The 16,580-nt window shown below is 56.8% G+C and overlaps 1 protein-coding gene across 1 annotated transcript; it reads right to left on the reverse strand.

Moving 5' to 3' along the window:
- Window positions 1-1,961: 1,961 nt before the first annotated feature.
- Window positions 1,962-16,283, reverse strand: ANKRD52 (ankyrin repeat domain 52). Its single transcript, XM_032874461.1, has 28 exons — window positions 16,156-16,283; window positions 15,749-15,832; window positions 15,205-15,283; window positions 14,933-15,003; window positions 13,448-13,648; window positions 12,818-12,905; window positions 12,534-12,676; window positions 12,023-12,235; window positions 11,678-11,756; window positions 11,258-11,372; window positions 10,989-11,071; window positions 10,765-10,882; window positions 10,492-10,560; window positions 10,169-10,309; window positions 10,012-10,092; window positions 8,511-8,622; window positions 8,240-8,311; window positions 7,749-7,950; window positions 7,395-7,482; window positions 7,201-7,318; window positions 6,383-6,602; window positions 6,091-6,178; window positions 5,900-5,983; window positions 5,644-5,789; window positions 5,342-5,424; window positions 5,050-5,132; window positions 4,775-4,866; window positions 1,962-4,321 (listed from the first exon to the last, which is right to left on the reverse strand). Exons 1-28 carry the CDS (start codon window positions 16,180-16,182, stop codon window positions 4,071-4,073), a joined length of 3,231 nt encoding a protein of 1,076 aa, XP_032730352.1. The 5' UTR covers window positions 16,183-16,283; the 3' UTR covers window positions 1,962-4,070.
- Window positions 16,284-16,580: the final 297 nt, after the last annotated feature.

Genomic DNA, 16,580 nt, shown 5'->3' on the forward strand with positions numbered 1-16,580 from the left:
AGTACCTTCAAGTAATTCATAGAACAGACCCTCCCCACCCCAGCTTCCTCCCATCTCTGGGATTTGGTCGCTTCTCTAGGGTTGGGTTGGGAGGAGGGAGTCCCCAAGTCAGGCCCTTCCCTCTCCACCTCCCTCTTCCCAGACCACTGGGCTTGGTCCTCAAAGATTCCTTGCCTCCGCCCTTGCCCAACCTGGGTCAAGGCCACGGAGGGCTGGAGCCACCACAATTAGAGGGGAAGGGGCTGCTTTGCTCCTTATCCCTCCTTCTTAAAAGGTAGGGTTCAAACTAGGTGGGATGGGGCCCCTATACTGGTTTGCCCCAGGAGGAGGGCTTCTGGGCTAGGGTCTGTAAGGCTATTTTCCTTTGCGGTGGGAAGGGAGGTGGGGATGAACACAGGGTGTGGGGAGAGGGGGAGGAATGGCGGAGAGGGAAGGAGGAAGGGGCCTCCCTGCTGGAGCACAGTCACTGGAGTCATTCAGACAAAGAAACACTCCTGTGTACAGAGATAGAGCAGGCCTGCTCCCAGGCCCACCAGCCAGGCCCTGCCCTCAGCTTGCGGGGCCCCTTCCAAGACCCCAGCGGAGGCTTCCGGGGGGTACAGCTGCAGAACCATTCACTCTGGCCCCACGCCCCCCACCCTGCCCACAGCCTCTCCTCCCCTTCTAGGTTCGGGGAGTAAGAAGGTGCTCGGGTGGGCAGACAGCGGTGGAAACAGTATTGAGTTTTCCTTTGGTTACATATTGAAGGCAAAGGTGAGCTGGACTTACAGTCAAAACGGATAGGGATGAGGAAGGAAGAGGGGCCATGCTGGGGTTGGAGAGGGAGGTAGGCCCTCCTCAGCCCCTCCACCCCAAGAAACACATGTCTAAGTGGGGTGGCAGTCCCTCATCTCATCTCTCCCACCCCCCACAGCACCAAACAGAAGGAGAAGCCCCCTCCCCCAGGGGCTGCTCCCCACCCCAACCTGGGCTGTACATTCAGTGGTTTTCAGCAGTCCTATGGCTCAGGGGGCCACGGCGGGGGAGGTGGCCCGTCAGTCTCAGTTGGACAGTGGCAGTGACCCAGGTCTGTTGGCCCATCCTGGGACCCACAGTTTGTGCCATTTGTTTTTCTGAAGGATAGTACACAACCCTACCAAAGCCACCGCCCAATCAGAAACATCTCCCCAAAAATCAGAAACTAAAAACTGGCTCTTTTCAACTCGCCCTCTGATTCACAAGCCTGTTTCCCTGTCTCCTATGTAGCCCTCGCTCTGTCTCCTTTGCTGGGACCTGGGGCTGCTCCCAGGGTCCTCACTTAAAATAGGCCTTTTCTCAAAAGTGCTTATTACTTGAAGCAAGTGCTTTAGAGCTGCGGTGGGGAGAGGGGGAGGGAAGAGGGAGGGCAAAGGGAAGGAGGTGTTTCCTCCCCACCCTACCCCCTTAAGATTGGGGGGCATTCTGCCTGTTTTACTTCTCCACACCCGTTTAAGTCAAAGAGGTTTAAAAAAAAAATCTTAACATTAAAATAAATATGCAGTGGCCATGAGAATGGTCAAAACACTTCAAAAAACACTAGGGGCTGGGGAGCCCAGGGTGGGGTGTGGGATTTCCTTTGGCATAAGGAGAGGAGGCTGCTCGTCCTCCACGCCGCCTCCTCACAGCCGGACGAGGAGGGGCAGGGGACTCCCCACGACCTGCCCCAGCACTGCTGACGGTGTGCTGAAGGGGCAGCGGGGGAAGAGGAAGCAGCCAGAAATCTCATCTAGCAAAACAATGGGGCTCCTGATAAATACTCAGATTCTTCCTGTCGTCGCCAAACATTGATAAAGGAGAACACGACTGATACCCCACTGATACCCCGAGAGTCTTCTCTGGAGGACCCATCTCTCTGCCCACCCCCTGCCCCCCTACCCCCCGTCACCTAATTCCCAGCACCAAAATGAGAGGGAGGGGGTGGAATGGGAAGATCTGAGGAGAGTGGAAATTAGGGCAAGCTTTTCAGAACCAGCAGGGTTGGGGGTGGGGGGGGCTGCAGCCCTTAAGAGAGGTCACATTGATTGTCGTATTGGGGAGGGCAGGGTGTGAAAGGGAGGTGGGCAAGAGGGGCGTCGCAAGGCCCTTTGGCTTTGAAAACAAAACTAAAAACTAAAAGCTGCACAATCCTTCTCACCAATAATGGTCATTTGGAAGCTTTGAAATGGTTTAGGAACTGAGGTTTGGGGGAAGCAAGACACAGAGAGAGGGAATAGAGACCATGACAAAAAGAATAAGGACTTGGACAAACACCCCAGGCTTCAGGGAACCAGCATGAGGTATGGTTAAGGGTATCTGTTAGGGAGGGAGGGGTCTCTGGGATGCCCCCCCTCCCCTCAGGACCCCCTTGGTGAGGGCAGCAAGACTTGCAGGGGACACGACTGAAAAGTGGGTGAGGTTGTGAACGAAGCAAGCGTGGGTGGGGGAAGGAAACTGAGGGATCCCCCGGGCGGCGGTGGGGCAGGGGGGACCCTGTACTGTGTAAACGAAGCCTGTCCAGTTCTCAGGGGACAATACTGATGGCAGCCAAACTGGGCAAGGGTGCACTGTGGGAGTGGAGGGGGCATGACCTCTATTCAAGTTCTGTGTCTTGGCCCCTGGCTGAGGTATTGAGTGTGAGGAAGGGAACACTGGGCTGTGGGAGTGGGTCCAACTGTCCAGGAGGCTTAGCTGGGAGATGGATGGACAGGGCGTTGGAAGGGACCAGGGCCAAATTCAATGCTACATTTAGAGAGAAAACTGCCCCCTCCTCACTCCGGCCCAGTTTGGCTTTTGGGGTGCGACTTTTGGGAATCTTCTCAGTGCGGCCCCTCGCTCAATCCCATCTCTCCCCGAGGCCGGGAGGGCAGGGACCAAGCCTCATAGGGTATTTATCGCTCCCTAGATCAGAGCTTCATCCTCACACGGGAGGGGAAGCCGGTCCAGAGTCGCCACGGTCCCTAGTCTGCCCTGCCCCTCCCACCATCTTTGGCTTCAGATCAGGAGTGACTGGGGGCGGTGGGTACTCTTGGACATAACGGAAGGTGGGGGCACAGAGGAACTATGGGGTTTGGGGGGCACAGGAGGAAGAACACGGTCCTTCCCTCCCCACACATGCAAACACATGCCTGAAACACACAGGACATACTAGGGCTGTGGTTTTGAAATGGGCAGGAAATTAATTTTTTTCTTCCCCTAAAGGATAAAATGCTTACTTAAAAATTCATGACAAGCCTCAAAGTCAAGGGAGGGGGAGCCAGGGCGGGAATGGCCACAGGCTCTGCCCTCCCAAAAGAAGTGAAAAGAAAGAAGCAAGGTTAAAGTGCGTGGTTAGGGGGCCAGGCCAGCGAGGCAGGGAGTCAGGGAGGAGCAGGCTGTGGGGGCAGAGCCAGCCCTTGATTTGCATATGAGGAGCCAGGGGAGAGTGCAGGATTGGGGCCCAGGTACAGTAGTTGCTGCTTCAAGTGTGTTGCATTTGAACTTTAGGGGTGACAGGGTACAGAAGTGGGGGAAAAGCTCCAGGCCCCAGTGCTAAATACCCTCCCCCCTCATCCACTAGCTGCCCCTGAAGGGGGAGGGGGACACCCCCAGAGTGCTCACACAGTACCAGAAATTAAGGCTTCTCACTGCTGCGGGGGTGGAGGGGCCAGCCGAGCAGGGAGGCAGTGATGGGTATGGAAGAGGAGGAGGGATCTGCCTGGCAGTAGGGGCAGGGGGACCCAGAGAGGAGAGACAGAGGGAAGGGAAGGGGGAGTTGGCAGCAGAAAGGGAAACCGAGAGCTGGGGTAAAAGAGAGGGTAGCCAGGCATTTAGCAATCATTTGGGGACACTTGGCAGAAGGGGTTGCCCTGGGGTTGCCAAGGGCCTGGGGTGCTCCCTGTCGGTCCCAGACCCCTGCCAGGCCAGGATGGTGTGGCAAAGGGGTGAGCAGCTGCTCCCCAGTGCTTCTTCCCCCCCGTTCTGTCCCCCCCACCCAGTCGTGTTCTCCTTTAAAGTGCCCTAAATGTATAGACTTTTTCTAAATAAATAGAATAAGATATCAAGCCACCGGCAGGGGGAGGGACACCGAAGGGGGGCTACTCCGAGTAGCAGCCGTCTAAGCCAATGGCGCCGTGCCGCTCCTGGCTGTAGGGGCAGGAGGCCCCGTGGGGCAGGGCCCCGCAGCCACCCACCGTCTTGGCTGCTGCGATGCCGCAGTTCTTGAGCAGGCTGAAGCTGAAAGGACTGACGGCGTCCTTGGGTGGGAAAGGCTTCATGGTGGAGAGGATCAAGGCCAGGCAGTCTGCCACATCTTTGTTGGGGGCGCAGGCCAGCGCTGGGGTGTGACCTGCAGGGCAGAGGGGGAGAACTGAGGCCTGGGGTCCTGCAGCCCCAGGGCCCCACCCATCTTCCCCCAGGCCCTGAGCTCTCCTGCTCTCATCTGTGGAGGGGAGCCAAGGCAGGCAAGTACCCAGAACCATCAGAATTCAAGGCCAACGAGGGCCCAGGGGGGCTGACAGGCAGACTGTTAAGGTGGGGGGTAAAGGGTAGAGCACCGGGGACACAAGGCTGGGAGGCTGAGGTGTGTGGGAGGTCTTCCTGAGGACAGTGCTGGGTCTGCCTAGTTCTGTCAGACTGCCCTCAGAGACTCTAGCGTATTGGTATTGCGTCCCTGCTCTGAAGAGTTCCCCTGGGGGAAAAAAGACACCCCAGTTTATAGGTTAAGGTTAAGAAGTCACCTCCTGAAGAGTGTCCCTGACCCCAAACCCGGGAGAGGCGGGGGACTCGGGACCCCACCCACCTTCTTCATCCACAGCCAGCACTGTGGCCCCACGACTCAGTAGGGCCTGCACCACAGAAGCAAGACCGTTCCGGGCAGCAATGTGGAGTGGCCTTGGAAGAAAGGAAAAAGGAGCAAGAAATCAGTAGGGTACCAAGCTGCCCTTCCTCTTCCAGCCGGAGTATCCCGAGTGCTAAACAAATACTGGGAGTTCCAGAGAGCCCCTGGAAGGTGGGTGGCTCTTTCTTCACCCACCTGCCTCCCCCAGCCAGGAGCCCCCTTCCCCAGGCACTCACATCTGCAGCGCACTGTTGGTAGCATTGATAAGGCCAAGGTCTTGGGTTTCTGCCAGGATCATGAGGGCACATTTCTCATGGCCCTGAGGGAGAGGAACAGAGATGGAGTGGAAGCAGGCAGGCTGCAGAGCAGGAGTTGGGTAGTGGGAGGACAAAGAGCTATGCAGGCTGGACAATCCTGATGGCTGTTCCAGTCTGCCCCCAAGGTGGGCAGACCCTCCCACTGCCCCCCGGCCCCTCATCAAGCCCTGCCCCTTACACAGCCCTCGCCATCCCTGTAGCAAGGCCATACCTTGCTACAAGCCAAGTGGAGGGCAGTGTTCTTGTTCTCATCCAGCACAGTAAGGTCTGCCTTCCCTCGATACAGCAGAAATTCTGCAAGAGAAAGAGGGCAGAGGACTGATGCCTTTCCTCCAGAGCAGGAGCCCTCCCGGCTCCTGGTCCTCCCATCTGCATCCACTCTGCATGCCATCTGCAGAGAATGAACTACCCAGAGACATGCCTCCTGCTTCCTGAGCCATGGCACAGGCAGGGCTGCCCCATCTTGCAGAAACACAAGGAGAGCTCCCCCTCCCACACACAGCCCCTACACACCCACAGCAGCGGTCTGGCCGTTCTCGGCCGCCGTCATGAGCGCGGTGCGGCCGGTGTGGTCAGTGGCGTTCACCTCGGCTTGATGCTGCAGGAGCATCCGGAGCCCAGATATGTTGTCCGCGAAGGCAGCGGCGTGAAGAGGGGTCCTGCGGGGGAGTGGGGGTGTCAGGGCAGAGAGGAAAGGGAAGGCTCGTTCACCTGAGCAGAAAGAGGCCAGAGGCAATGGAGCCTTTTCTCTAAGCCTTCCACCACTCACCGTCCTTTGGCATCTCGGCTGTTCACAATCTTGGCACCCAGAGCTCCCAGCAGCATCTCTGTGGTGCTGTCCTGGTTATTAATTCTGGGGGAGGAGGAAGGGTCAGCAGGAAGGACAAGGAAAATGAAATGCTTGTCCTAAGCCCCGGTCCCAGACCCCCGAGCAGGGTGGAGGTGCAGGAAAGGACTTACACTGCACAGTGCAAAGGAGTGAAGGGGTTTCCCTCCAGGTATGAAAATGGGCTGTGTTCAAGTAACAACTCCAGACAATCTTCATGTCCTGAGCAGGAGAAAGGAAGAACAGTGGAGGGTGGAGAGGGACGAAGACCACCTCTGTCCGGTGCCATCTTGAGACATCCCACTTCCAGATGCAGCTTCACCTGGGTCCCTCCCTCAACTCCACAGGGCCTCAGTCTCTGTTCTGTTCTGCCCTCCCCCATGCCGCACCCCGACTCCCGCACCCGCCAAGGCCGCAGGCCCGCACCAGTGTAGGAGGCCCAGTGCATGGGCGAGTATCCACTATAATCCACGCCAGCATCCAGGGGGTCTGTGGAAAGGGCAGCCTGCAGCAGCGTCCGCAGCACAGCGGTGTGGCCGCAGGCTGAGGCCAGGTGAATGGGGGTGCGGCCCTTGAAGTCTCGGCAGAGCACAAACGCGTCGTGGTCCAGCAGGGCGGCCAGGCAGTCCTCACAGCCGGTCACTGCCTGTGGGCGACGTAACGGTGTGAGGGAGGGCACAGGGCCATTCCCTGCCTCACAGCCAGTCGTCAGAGCTCACCCCGGAATGAGAACCACTTCCAGGGTGCCCATTGTTGTCTTTGCGCCAACTCTAAATGTTAGGTGTCAGCATCTCCTGCCTCCCTCTTCTCTATGCCAACAGACAAGCAGAAGGGTAAGAGTTAATTCTGGCACTCTGGAGTAGGGGACAAATGGCAGTGTTGGAGGATGAAGGGATCGAAGCATCCCCTGGGTTGAGGAGGAGACAGCTTTAGGCCAACTGATGGTGGAGAAGGCCTGAGATGGTGGCATCATTAGCCAGGGGCCAGGACCAGGGCTGGGGTTCCTGGGGCAGGGACTGGGTAGCGAGCATGTGGCTGTATGAGATAACGAAGCAAGGGAATCGGGGAGACCCGCTACAGATGTCAGGTACTCCTCCTGGAGCAAACACAGTAAGGCCCAATTAAGACTCTGGGCACAAAATACTGGCCCACCTGCTAGACAGTCTGCTGTCCTACTGCTGATGGGTCCTGTGTTCCCAAGTCCAGGCCTGTCAGTGAGCAGCCCCACCCAGGAGGTCACTCACCCCACGGTGGAGGGCGGTGCGGCCCCGGAGGTCAGCAGCATCAGCCGTGGATCCTTTCTCTAGCAGCAGATGGACACAATCCACATGGCCATTCATGATGGCCAGCATCAGTGGGGTTCTACAGAGGGGGCAGGAGAAAGGTGAGGGCCCGCAGGGACACGAAAAGCTGCACCCTGCCCCTGGCCCACACTCACTGTCCATAGGCATCCATGACATCTGTGATGTCAGCTCGTTCCCCACTGTCGATCAGCAAGTGCAGGGAGTCAGTGTGGCCAGAGGCAGCTAGGAGAAAAGGGTCTGGGTCAAGGCACAGTCAAGGGGAAAGAGGCAGCCAGGTCGAGCAGAAAGGACTCAAGGGTGAAGATTAAGGGAAGACCTGGAGAGGCAGGCCGAAGTCTTAGGGGAACAGGAAGCCACGAATCAGAACTTGAAGTTTCCATTCTCCTTGCCCTGCTCCACTCCCAACCCTAAGCCCGTTCAGGAAGGGTCTGGGACCCGTCTCCATGCCCTCCAGCAAGGGGAGGGAAGCGCCTGAAGGGCGTCCTCACCAGCAGCGTGCAGGGGCGTCCACTTGCGTCTGCGCTCCCTGACGAGTGCAGAGGCGCCATGGGCTGTAAGTACCTCCACACACTCGGTGGAGCCCCGCTCGGTGGCCAGGAAGAGCGCGGTCCGGCCCTTGTGGTCCCTTACATCCAGATTCACCAGCGTCTCGGCCAGTGTCTTCAGGGCTTCACAGTGACCGTTGTAGGCCTGGGTGGGGCGGCGGGGGGTACAGGTAACCGATGGATACAGCTGAGGACACTGTCCCCACTCTTCTCTTGGGCCCCATGGGGAAACTCCAGGCAGCAGTCCCCCCCACGAGCTCGGGCCCCTCAGACTCTCGACTTGTACCACACCCAGACCTCCCCAGACCACTGCCTGTTTGCCACATCCCCACAAGAAGGCAGAAGCTAGGACAGATTCCCAAGTGCTCATGCCTGTGTGTGGGTCTGGGGCAGGGAGGGACAAGGAAGGCAGGGGGAAAGGACTGTGGACTCACAGCTAAGTGCAAAGGGCTGACTGGAATGGTGCTCTCCACATCCTCCAGGCAGTTAAAGGACATTTCTAAGAGCTGCAATGGACAGGAAAGTAGGGGCAGAGGTTCTTGAATTTCTAAGATGTTACCCCTCCCCCCCCACAGTCACCCCCGAAGCCCCTGGTGCTAGAGACCACATCTGAGTCAACCATCCCTCGGTTTCAGAATCCACAAACACAAAGGTGATGGCGTGCCCTGCCCCTCTCCTCTGCCCCTCACCAGATCCCGCACATACCAGTTCGAGGTTCTGTCTGTTGCCATAGGCGGCTGCATAGTGCACAGCTGTGTAGCCCTGCCTGTCCCGCAGGGAGGGGTCTGCACCGTTATCCAGTAAGAACTCCAGACAGCTGGGGGACAGGGGCACACTGTGAGGCAGGGACAGGCCCAGCAGGGGAGGGCCCAGTTGTACAAAGTGCAGAGGAGAGGGGCAAGGGAGCCCCTCCAGGCCCAGCTGCCCAACACCCGTCCCCTGCTCCACGGAGGCCAACTCCTGCCCATTCGACCCTGGCTCCAGACCCACCACCTCTTTCACATCAGCCCTACTCTGGCTTCGGTGCCTTCCTTTATCCCTGGAACGCTCTCCTGGAGAACCTAGAGCATAGTTATTAGTTACCAACACTTTCCACCAACCTCCACACACACTGACCTCCTGTCTGGAATGCCTTCTCCTTCCAACCTCTCTGAAGAAGTCCTACCCATCCCAAGCTTGTTCCTTGCCTCCTCCCCTCTGTGAGGCCTTCCCCAACCTTCCCAGTGAGGTGCCTCTTCCTCTGTGCTCCCTTGGCACCCTTCTTAGAGGGTCAGCTTAGAAGTACTAGCAGCAATAATAATAATCAGCACTTACTACATGTCAAGCACTGTTCTAAGCACTTCAAGTGTATGAAATCGCTTAGTCTGCATCATGCTCTCATGGTCCTATTCTTATTCCTACCATGGTTAAGTAAATTGAGGCACGGAGAAGTTAAGTTGTCAAAAGTCACACAGTTGAGTTTCTTGGATTGGAGTATCCTTCTTTAAAGAAAAACTACCCTTTCCTTTCAGAACACTCGTAGATTTACGGAAAGACTGTGAAGATAGTCTAGAGTTTCCACATGCACCGCACTATTCTCCCTATTGTTAATATCTAACATTAGAATGTGTAAATGCCCTTTCATTTTTATTTCCCAACAGCTTATTCGTTTTCAAAGGGCAGAAATTTGAGGATTTTTTGTTTGTTTGTTTTGGAGAGTAAGATGCAGGAAGGAGCAGTGGGAGAGGGAGAGAGAGATTCTCAAGCAGGCTCCAAGCCCAGCTCGGAGTCCGAAGTGGGGCTCGATCTCATAACCTTGAGATCCTGACCTGAGCCAAAATGAAGAGTCGGATGCTTAACTGACTGAACCACCCAGGGACCCCAAGAGTAATTCATCTTTTATCCTTGTACCTATCACAGTACTTAGTACCTAATAAGTAAATCCTCAATTCTTCTGGAATAGATAAGTGATTTGGTGTGTTTAGCTCATCTGATTCTCTCAGGAAGGCCATCCATTCCCTGAGGGAAGGAACTAGGTCTCCTACTTTGGTTTGTACCCACAATATTTAGTCTAGGACTGGGCTCAGAGTGCACCCAACGTACTGCAGGCGGGCCAGCTGCCAGCAGCGGAAGTGAGGTGGCAGGATCCGGAGTGGGTGGGAGTGCGTCAGGGCCAGAGCCGACGCCACTGGGACAGCGCATCCAGGGGCTCTGCTCAACTACTCACAAGAAGGCCTCCTTCCTGCGGGACTCCTTCAGTGGCTCGTCCTCTTCAGCATCGTGGCTGGAAGATGAGTGAGGTTCCGCTCTGGGGTACAGACAGTGAAGTCAGGGGAGGCTCAGGGAGGTGAGTGGAGCTGAGAAGGCCAAAGTGGGACTCTCACCTCCGGTAGGTGTCAGAGGCAGCGGCATAATGGAGCGGAGAGCAGCCTTTACAGTCGGCCTCATTGACGCCCGCGCCAGCCGTCACCAGCGTGACTGCACACTGGTAGCTGCCATTGGCGGCTGCGTAGTGCAGTGGGGTCCTGTGGAGAAGGCAAGGAGGGTGGGTAAAAGAGCCGAGGGCAGACCCAAAGGCAACCAGAGGAGCAGCCTGGAGCTGCTCTGTAGTACTCTCCCCACTTAGTCTCCAAACCCCTATCACTCCCTCCATCGTCTGTCTCTCTTAGATGACATTCCCCACATCTACTGCTGCGTATCAACACACCTTCCAAATTTGTCTCTCCTCCTCAAGTCAGCTCCACTGCTCAACAGCAAATTAAGACATTCAACGTTCCTGAAAGGAAAGAGGATGAGGGTTAAGAGAGCGAGAGGCTCAGAGAGAAGCCACAGGCACAAGGAGAGGCTGAGGAAGGATGGCGCCGCAGACAGTCCTTTCTGCTGTGACTGCTCGCACTGTGATGGGGAGACATCTGGGCAGCAGAGACGGGCCCACACCCTTGCCCAGATCTCAGTGCCTGGGAGACAGAAGAGAACTCACCCTCCAGAAGCAGCAGCATGAAGACAGGTGCGGCCAAGGTTGTCAGGCGTATTGATGTCAAAACCAGCTGAAAGCACGTGCTCATTGCTGAGTGAAGATACAATGCTATACAGCTGACCTGCAGGGCCAGAACAGCCACGGATCCCATCTGAGGGGCCTGACCAGAGGGAGAGGCCTGCACCCACCTATACACCTGCCCAACCCCCCAGACAGTCAGCACATACCTGAGGAAAGAAGCTTACGACAACAGTCAGAGAATCCAAAGAGAACAGCTAAGTGCAGAGGGAACATGTCGTGAATGCCGCGCCTGGGGAGAAGTTGAGGAACTCGGTCCTTAGGTCCAGGAGAGACTGGTTATAGACCTCCTTTCTGTAGGCCCCCTCCCACTAGCCCAGGAGATGGTGGGGTTCAGCAAGCTTCCTTTTGGCAAGCTTCTTTGTGCCTCCATGTTTGAAGTGAGAAGCCCGTACAGATCCAAAGGACCCCAACTCACCGGGCGGTATCCGCGCCATTGGTCATGAGGGTGCTGATGAGCAGTTCGTGTCCATAGCGAGCAGCCACGTGCAGTGGCGTGTTCCCAAATTTGTCGGCACAATCAATCTCGCTGCCTGAGAGGGGAAGCACACAAACTCAGGCTGACCTTGGGCTCCAGACCACTCACATACCTAGCTACCACGTGAGTGCTTGGTTCATGCCATGTCCCAGGCCACGCCTTCCACAGGTGTTAGCTTGTTTGTAAGCCTTAGGGGCAGGCAGACCAGGGCCATTTCCACAGGTACCTTGCTCAGAGCTCCAGGTGCTCATCCTGGCTGGAAGGGGGTGTGGGAGGTGGAATGAGGAAACAAAGGGGTTTCTAGGGATGAGTTCTCTGGGGAAGTGGGAAAAGAGAGCACAAAGTCTCCCAAGTTCATACCATTCTGGATGAGGATCTGGGAGCGGGTGAAACGACCATGGATGGCAGCCATGTGCAGAGGACTTTTCCCTTCCTTGCTCTGTGAAAATATGACAATTTTTTTGTTTTCAGCACAAGGCACTGAGAAGACCCCATTCCCCTTTCAAAAGGACACATCTCTGAGGATGGACTAGTCTTGTGGACATCTGCTCAGCCCATACTCTCCTGGCAAGGTCTGATCAACCTAGGAGGCAAGTCACGATTCCCCAGAGTTATCCAGAAGGGAAGATATGGTCAGGACCCCCAGAGCCAGATTCCTCTCCCAGCACTCCCAGAGCCAGGCTGTGGCGTCATCCCTTCAGGCACCTGGTAGTTGACATCAGCCCCATTATTGACCAACAGCTCCAAGCAGAGAGCGCCATTGGTGGAGACTGCAGCCACGTGCAGTGGCGTGAAGCCCTTGTCATTCGGCTGGTTGACATTGGCTCCTGCATTCACCAGCTCAATGGCCACAGCATCCTGGCCCAGGTAGCAGGCGATGTGCAAAGCTGTGTTTCCAAAAGCGTTGGGCTCGTCGATCTGGATTTCCAGGGGTGCAGATAAGGGCACAGGGAAATATCAATTTAAATAAAATGGAAGCCAGCACGGATAGCCTAGAGAACCCCAGAATTCCAACAACCACCCAAGACACCTCAGGGTCCTGACTCAATAGACTGAGCCTCTTCCTTATAGCCAGCGCTATTCACCGCGTTTCACCGTATCCTGCTGACCTCCCCCAATCGCTCCAACAATCCCAGCACCTTACGTCTCTACACACAGACCCCGACGCCCAACTCCCTGCCCTTAGCACCCAGCCTCCCGGGCTCAGCACCCTGACCTCAGCCCCCATCCGGAGCAGGTACTTCACCACTTCAATCTGGCCGCTGGCCGCAGCTGTGTGGAGCAGCCCATAGCCCTTGCGGTCCTTGCAGCCGAGGTCCGCTCCCCGTGCCACCAGCAGTTTTAGGACCTCCAAATGCCCTAGGAAGAAAGAGGAAGCTCTCAAGGGTGTGGAGGGTGAACTAAGACCCCAAGTGCCTCTCTCCAAAGGCTGCAATCCCCATCCCTGCCTTAGAAATCCTAAATGTCAAATTCCTCCTCTTTCCATGAACCGTCTCTCACCCAGGAAAGCTGCCCAGTGCAGAGGCTGCCGCTCCTTTTTGTCACAGACATTGAGGCTGGCTCCCTTGTTCAGGAGCAGGTTCACCGTCTGTATGAGGATATGAAAGACACCTGTTCAGAGCCAGGTTCGTGCTTTCAATGTACCTAAGGGCAGAAGCCTCAGTTCCTGAAAAGGCTGAGGCAGCCAAATGTCTTTGTTCTTGAACAGAACAATCTGGAGAACTAAAGGGAACAGAGGAAGCAGATACTAAGCAGGAGATCCCATACAGATTTGGAAGTTTGAGGGAAATTTGAGAGAGTCTCTTCCTATGATCTGCCGGTTCTTAAATTCTTTTGAAAAACCTTCTAAAACATTTTGAAAAACAGGGACACTCACTTCTGAAAGAGGCATGTATATAAACATTTTCCATCCAACTTTAGAGAGTTTACCTTGGACTTAAGTCCAAGTCAAGAATTTCAATCTAACCCAACCATTCATTTGGTGCTCGAGCCCAAGTGTCTATCCAGGCTGCTGTCCCCCAGACCTGATGGCCCAGAAGCAGAGGATGGTACGTGGGGTGGGAAGGGAAGGGAAGGGCCAGGACAGGATGGGATGGGGATCAGCTGGGTATGGATTGGAGCAGTCCTTACCTCCAGATGCCCACTATGCACTGCATGGTGCAGGGCACTGCGCCCACTCCTGTCGGCCACGTTGAGGCTACTCAACAGGGGTGCCAGAGCCTCAGCACACTTCGTGGCCCGGTTGGCAGCAGCCACATGCAGTGGTGTTTGCCACAGCTTGTCCCGGGCATTCACATCTGCTGAATGTGCCAGCAGCAGTCCCAGCACCTTCTGTAAAGGAGCAGGGGATAGGAGAGAAGAGAGAGGGGAAGTAGAAAGTAAAACAAATGGAGGGAAGAACAGATCAGCATGGCACATGTGGCCCCGTGGAATCCCCCCGTAACCCCCATCCCCCAGCACAGAGTCTCTTCTCATTTTTCCAACAAACGTAGCCTCTCAACCTCTACTTCCCATCTTCTGGATCTTTTTTTTTTTTTTTTTTTTAAGATTTATTTATTTGACAGAGATCACAAGTAGGCGGAGAGGCAGGCAGAGAGAGAGAGGGGAGGAAGAGGCTCCCTGCTGAGCAGACAGCCAGATGCGGGGCTTGATCCCAGAACCCTGGGATCTTGACCTGAGCCAAAGGCAGAGGCTTTAACCCACTGAGCCACCCAGGCGCCCCCCATCTTCTGGATCTTCTGAGAGTTTAAAATCTTCCCAACCTTGCTGAAGTCCCCTCCTTTTCCTCAAACCACCTGGTATCACTCCCTAACCCAGACCCTGAAAATCTTCACCCACACATATAGCTACGACCAGGTAAATCCACATATATAGAGAATCCCAATCCCTCATTACTTTTCACTAGGAAAAATACACGCTCCTGCTACCTTGCCCCAAATACCCTCATTCAGTCCTTCCACAGGCACCAAAATCATTTGTTACCTCAGTAAGCAAACAGATGCTGGTTCTTCTCTAAAACTCAGGCTAAAGGGTCCCTCCTAATCACAACCCACCACATTCCCATTGGTCCCCCATTCCCTTTGGTCTTAGTCTCTCCCCTGGTAGTTGGAGCCAGGGAACTGACCATGGAACTAAGGGAGACGTCTCCTTACCCCCTCCCCCCACCCCACCCTTTCTCTTCAGGGTTGCTGGACCCAATTGATGAGGCACGTTTGACCTCTGTACTGTCAACTTTCATGCTGCTTGAGGGGCAGGGATGCAACAGATCACTACCCTCAATCCCTCCATCACAAGGTAAGAAATCTCAGTGCCCAGAGGGGTATCAGACTCCAAGGTGGCCCCCCAGGGAAGGATGAGTCACTCAGGCCTGGCAGCAGGGCCCCCTGCAGTCTGCCAGCCCAGTGCTAAGCTCTCCCCTGACGTCAAATCAGCTGGCAACACTCAGCCCCCCTTACCAGCCAGTTCTAGGGGTAGGAAGGAGGGGCCAAGGTCTAGTCTCCTGACCTAGGGGTAGACCCGCTTGTAAGCAGACAGCTGAGGCTCTCCGATCCTTAACTTCTACCTTTAACCAACTCATCCTCTCTGAAAGGGTGAAAGGGCAGAGGAGGCCAATACCTCATTTCGGGAAGCAGCAGCACGATGAAGAGGAGTCAGCCACAGTGTGTCCTTAGCATTGACATTAGCACCTGTGGGGATATAATTTCCTCTTTTGGTGGGAAGTGGACAGCAAGTCGGGAAGGAAGCCAGTAATCAGGCTAAGGAATATGGATAGAGATGAAGCCTCTCCCAGAACAAGTACCAGAGAACAATTCTTGGATGGGCGGGGGGGAGGCTCTTCCCTCAGGTCCCCTCCCTAGGTGCCACACCTTCCAGCTCCCCACTTTCACCTGACATCAGTAGCAACTGGAGGATGGGGACATCGCCTACGTAGGCAGCAGCATGCAATGGGGTCCGCCTCTCTTGGTCCTGGGAAGGCAGAAAACAGCTGTGCCGGAGGGTGAACTATCAAGGACCCCAACCCAAGTCTTAGAGCTCCAGGCCTTTCCCCACCTCTTCCCCTAGGTTCTGCAGGCTCCTAAATCCCTATCCTAGGTCAAAACAAGCACCTAGGGAGGGTGGAGTCAGGGAGTCAGGGGGTCAGGGCCAAGGGGCTGTAAGGCAGTCTCCTTCTTCCAGGAGGGGTGGGGGCGCTGCAGATACTGATGGTTCAGAAGAGAACACCGTTTCTGGGCATCCTCAGCTCCACTGGTCTATGCTTCAAGCCTGACCCGCTCTCCATCTCCAAATGTAGAGCAGGCGCCCATCCCTGGGTAGAAAGAGCTGCGGCTTCTTCCGAGCCAAGGAGCCACGGAGCCGCCCCACTGGTTGGGAGGGGTCCAGAACACCAGGGCCCAGATTACTGGCTCCCCATCCTCCCTGATCCCAACTCACCAGTACATTGATGTTCTCCTTCTGCGAGAGGAGGGAACGCACTTCCTCCACATCTCGGCTAAAGATGGCCTGGACCAGGGGCGGCTGCAGGAAGAACCAGCGTTCAGAGAAAGCGGGCCGGAACGGAACCAGCGGTGGGGGGCGGGGGGGACACCTGGTTTGATGAGGGGCGTCGCTGGAGGGGCTCCGCTCTGGGGTCCTGGCTGCAGAGGACACTCCCGCGGCATGTTGGTCGGTCGCCAGGCCCCCAAGGACACCGGCTCGGTTGAGGGGAGCACGGCGTGGGGCGGGGCGGGAGCAGCGGGAGCCCCGGGCTCGGGCCCAGCCTAGGCCGCACATCCCCGGGCTCGCGTGGCGGCGGCGCCGGACCCTGGAAGGAGGAAGCGGGCAAGAACAGGAGGGCTGACCTGGTCCGTGATGCTGAGGATCCCCATGGCCCGGCCCGGGCTCCGTCCGCATCGAGCTCCCGGCGGCGGCGGCGGCGGCTCCACCGGGGACACGGGGCGGCCCAGGCGGCGGCTGCGGCGGCGGCTGCGGGGAGAGCGCGGCCCCGCCTACCGGGGGGCGGGCGAGCGGGAGCCCGCAGCGCTCCCTGGCGGCGGTCCTGGGCCGGGCCGCGGGGCGCTAGCCGCGCAGGCGGCCCCCAGCCTGCCGCCCTCCGCCCTGCCCTGGCTCCCGGAACGGCCCCGGCGCCCCCCACCTCGAGCCCCGGCTCCCCAAGCCCGCTGCGCCGTGCTCTCTGCTCCAGTCTGGAGGCTCGGCGGGTTTCTCACAAGACCCAAGCGTCAACGCGGGCCTTGGCCCCGTGGGGCCTCCCACCACCCAGCCCACC

This window comes from Lontra canadensis, unplaced genomic scaffold (genome assembly GCF_010015895.1).
Source record: "Lontra canadensis isolate GAN:19392208 unplaced genomic scaffold, GSC_riverotter_1.0 scaffold53, whole genome shotgun sequence".
Lineage (NCBI taxonomy): Eukaryota > Metazoa > Chordata > Mammalia > Carnivora > Mustelidae > Lontra > Lontra canadensis.

Bases quoted from the DNA above. Each gene is read 5' to 3' on its own strand.
- ANKRD52 (XM_032874461.1), bottom strand. From the start codon at position 16,182: ATGGGGATCCTCAGCATCACGGACCAG. The intron at 11,072-11,257 runs GTGAGTTGGGGT...ACTTCTCCCCAG, and splicing joins AATGGCGCGGATACCGCCCG to GCGCGGCATTCACGACATGT. The intron at 6,603-7,200 runs GTGAGTGACCTC...CGTCGCCCACAG, and splicing joins GCACCGCCCTCCACCGTGGG to GCAGTGACCGGCTGTGAGGA.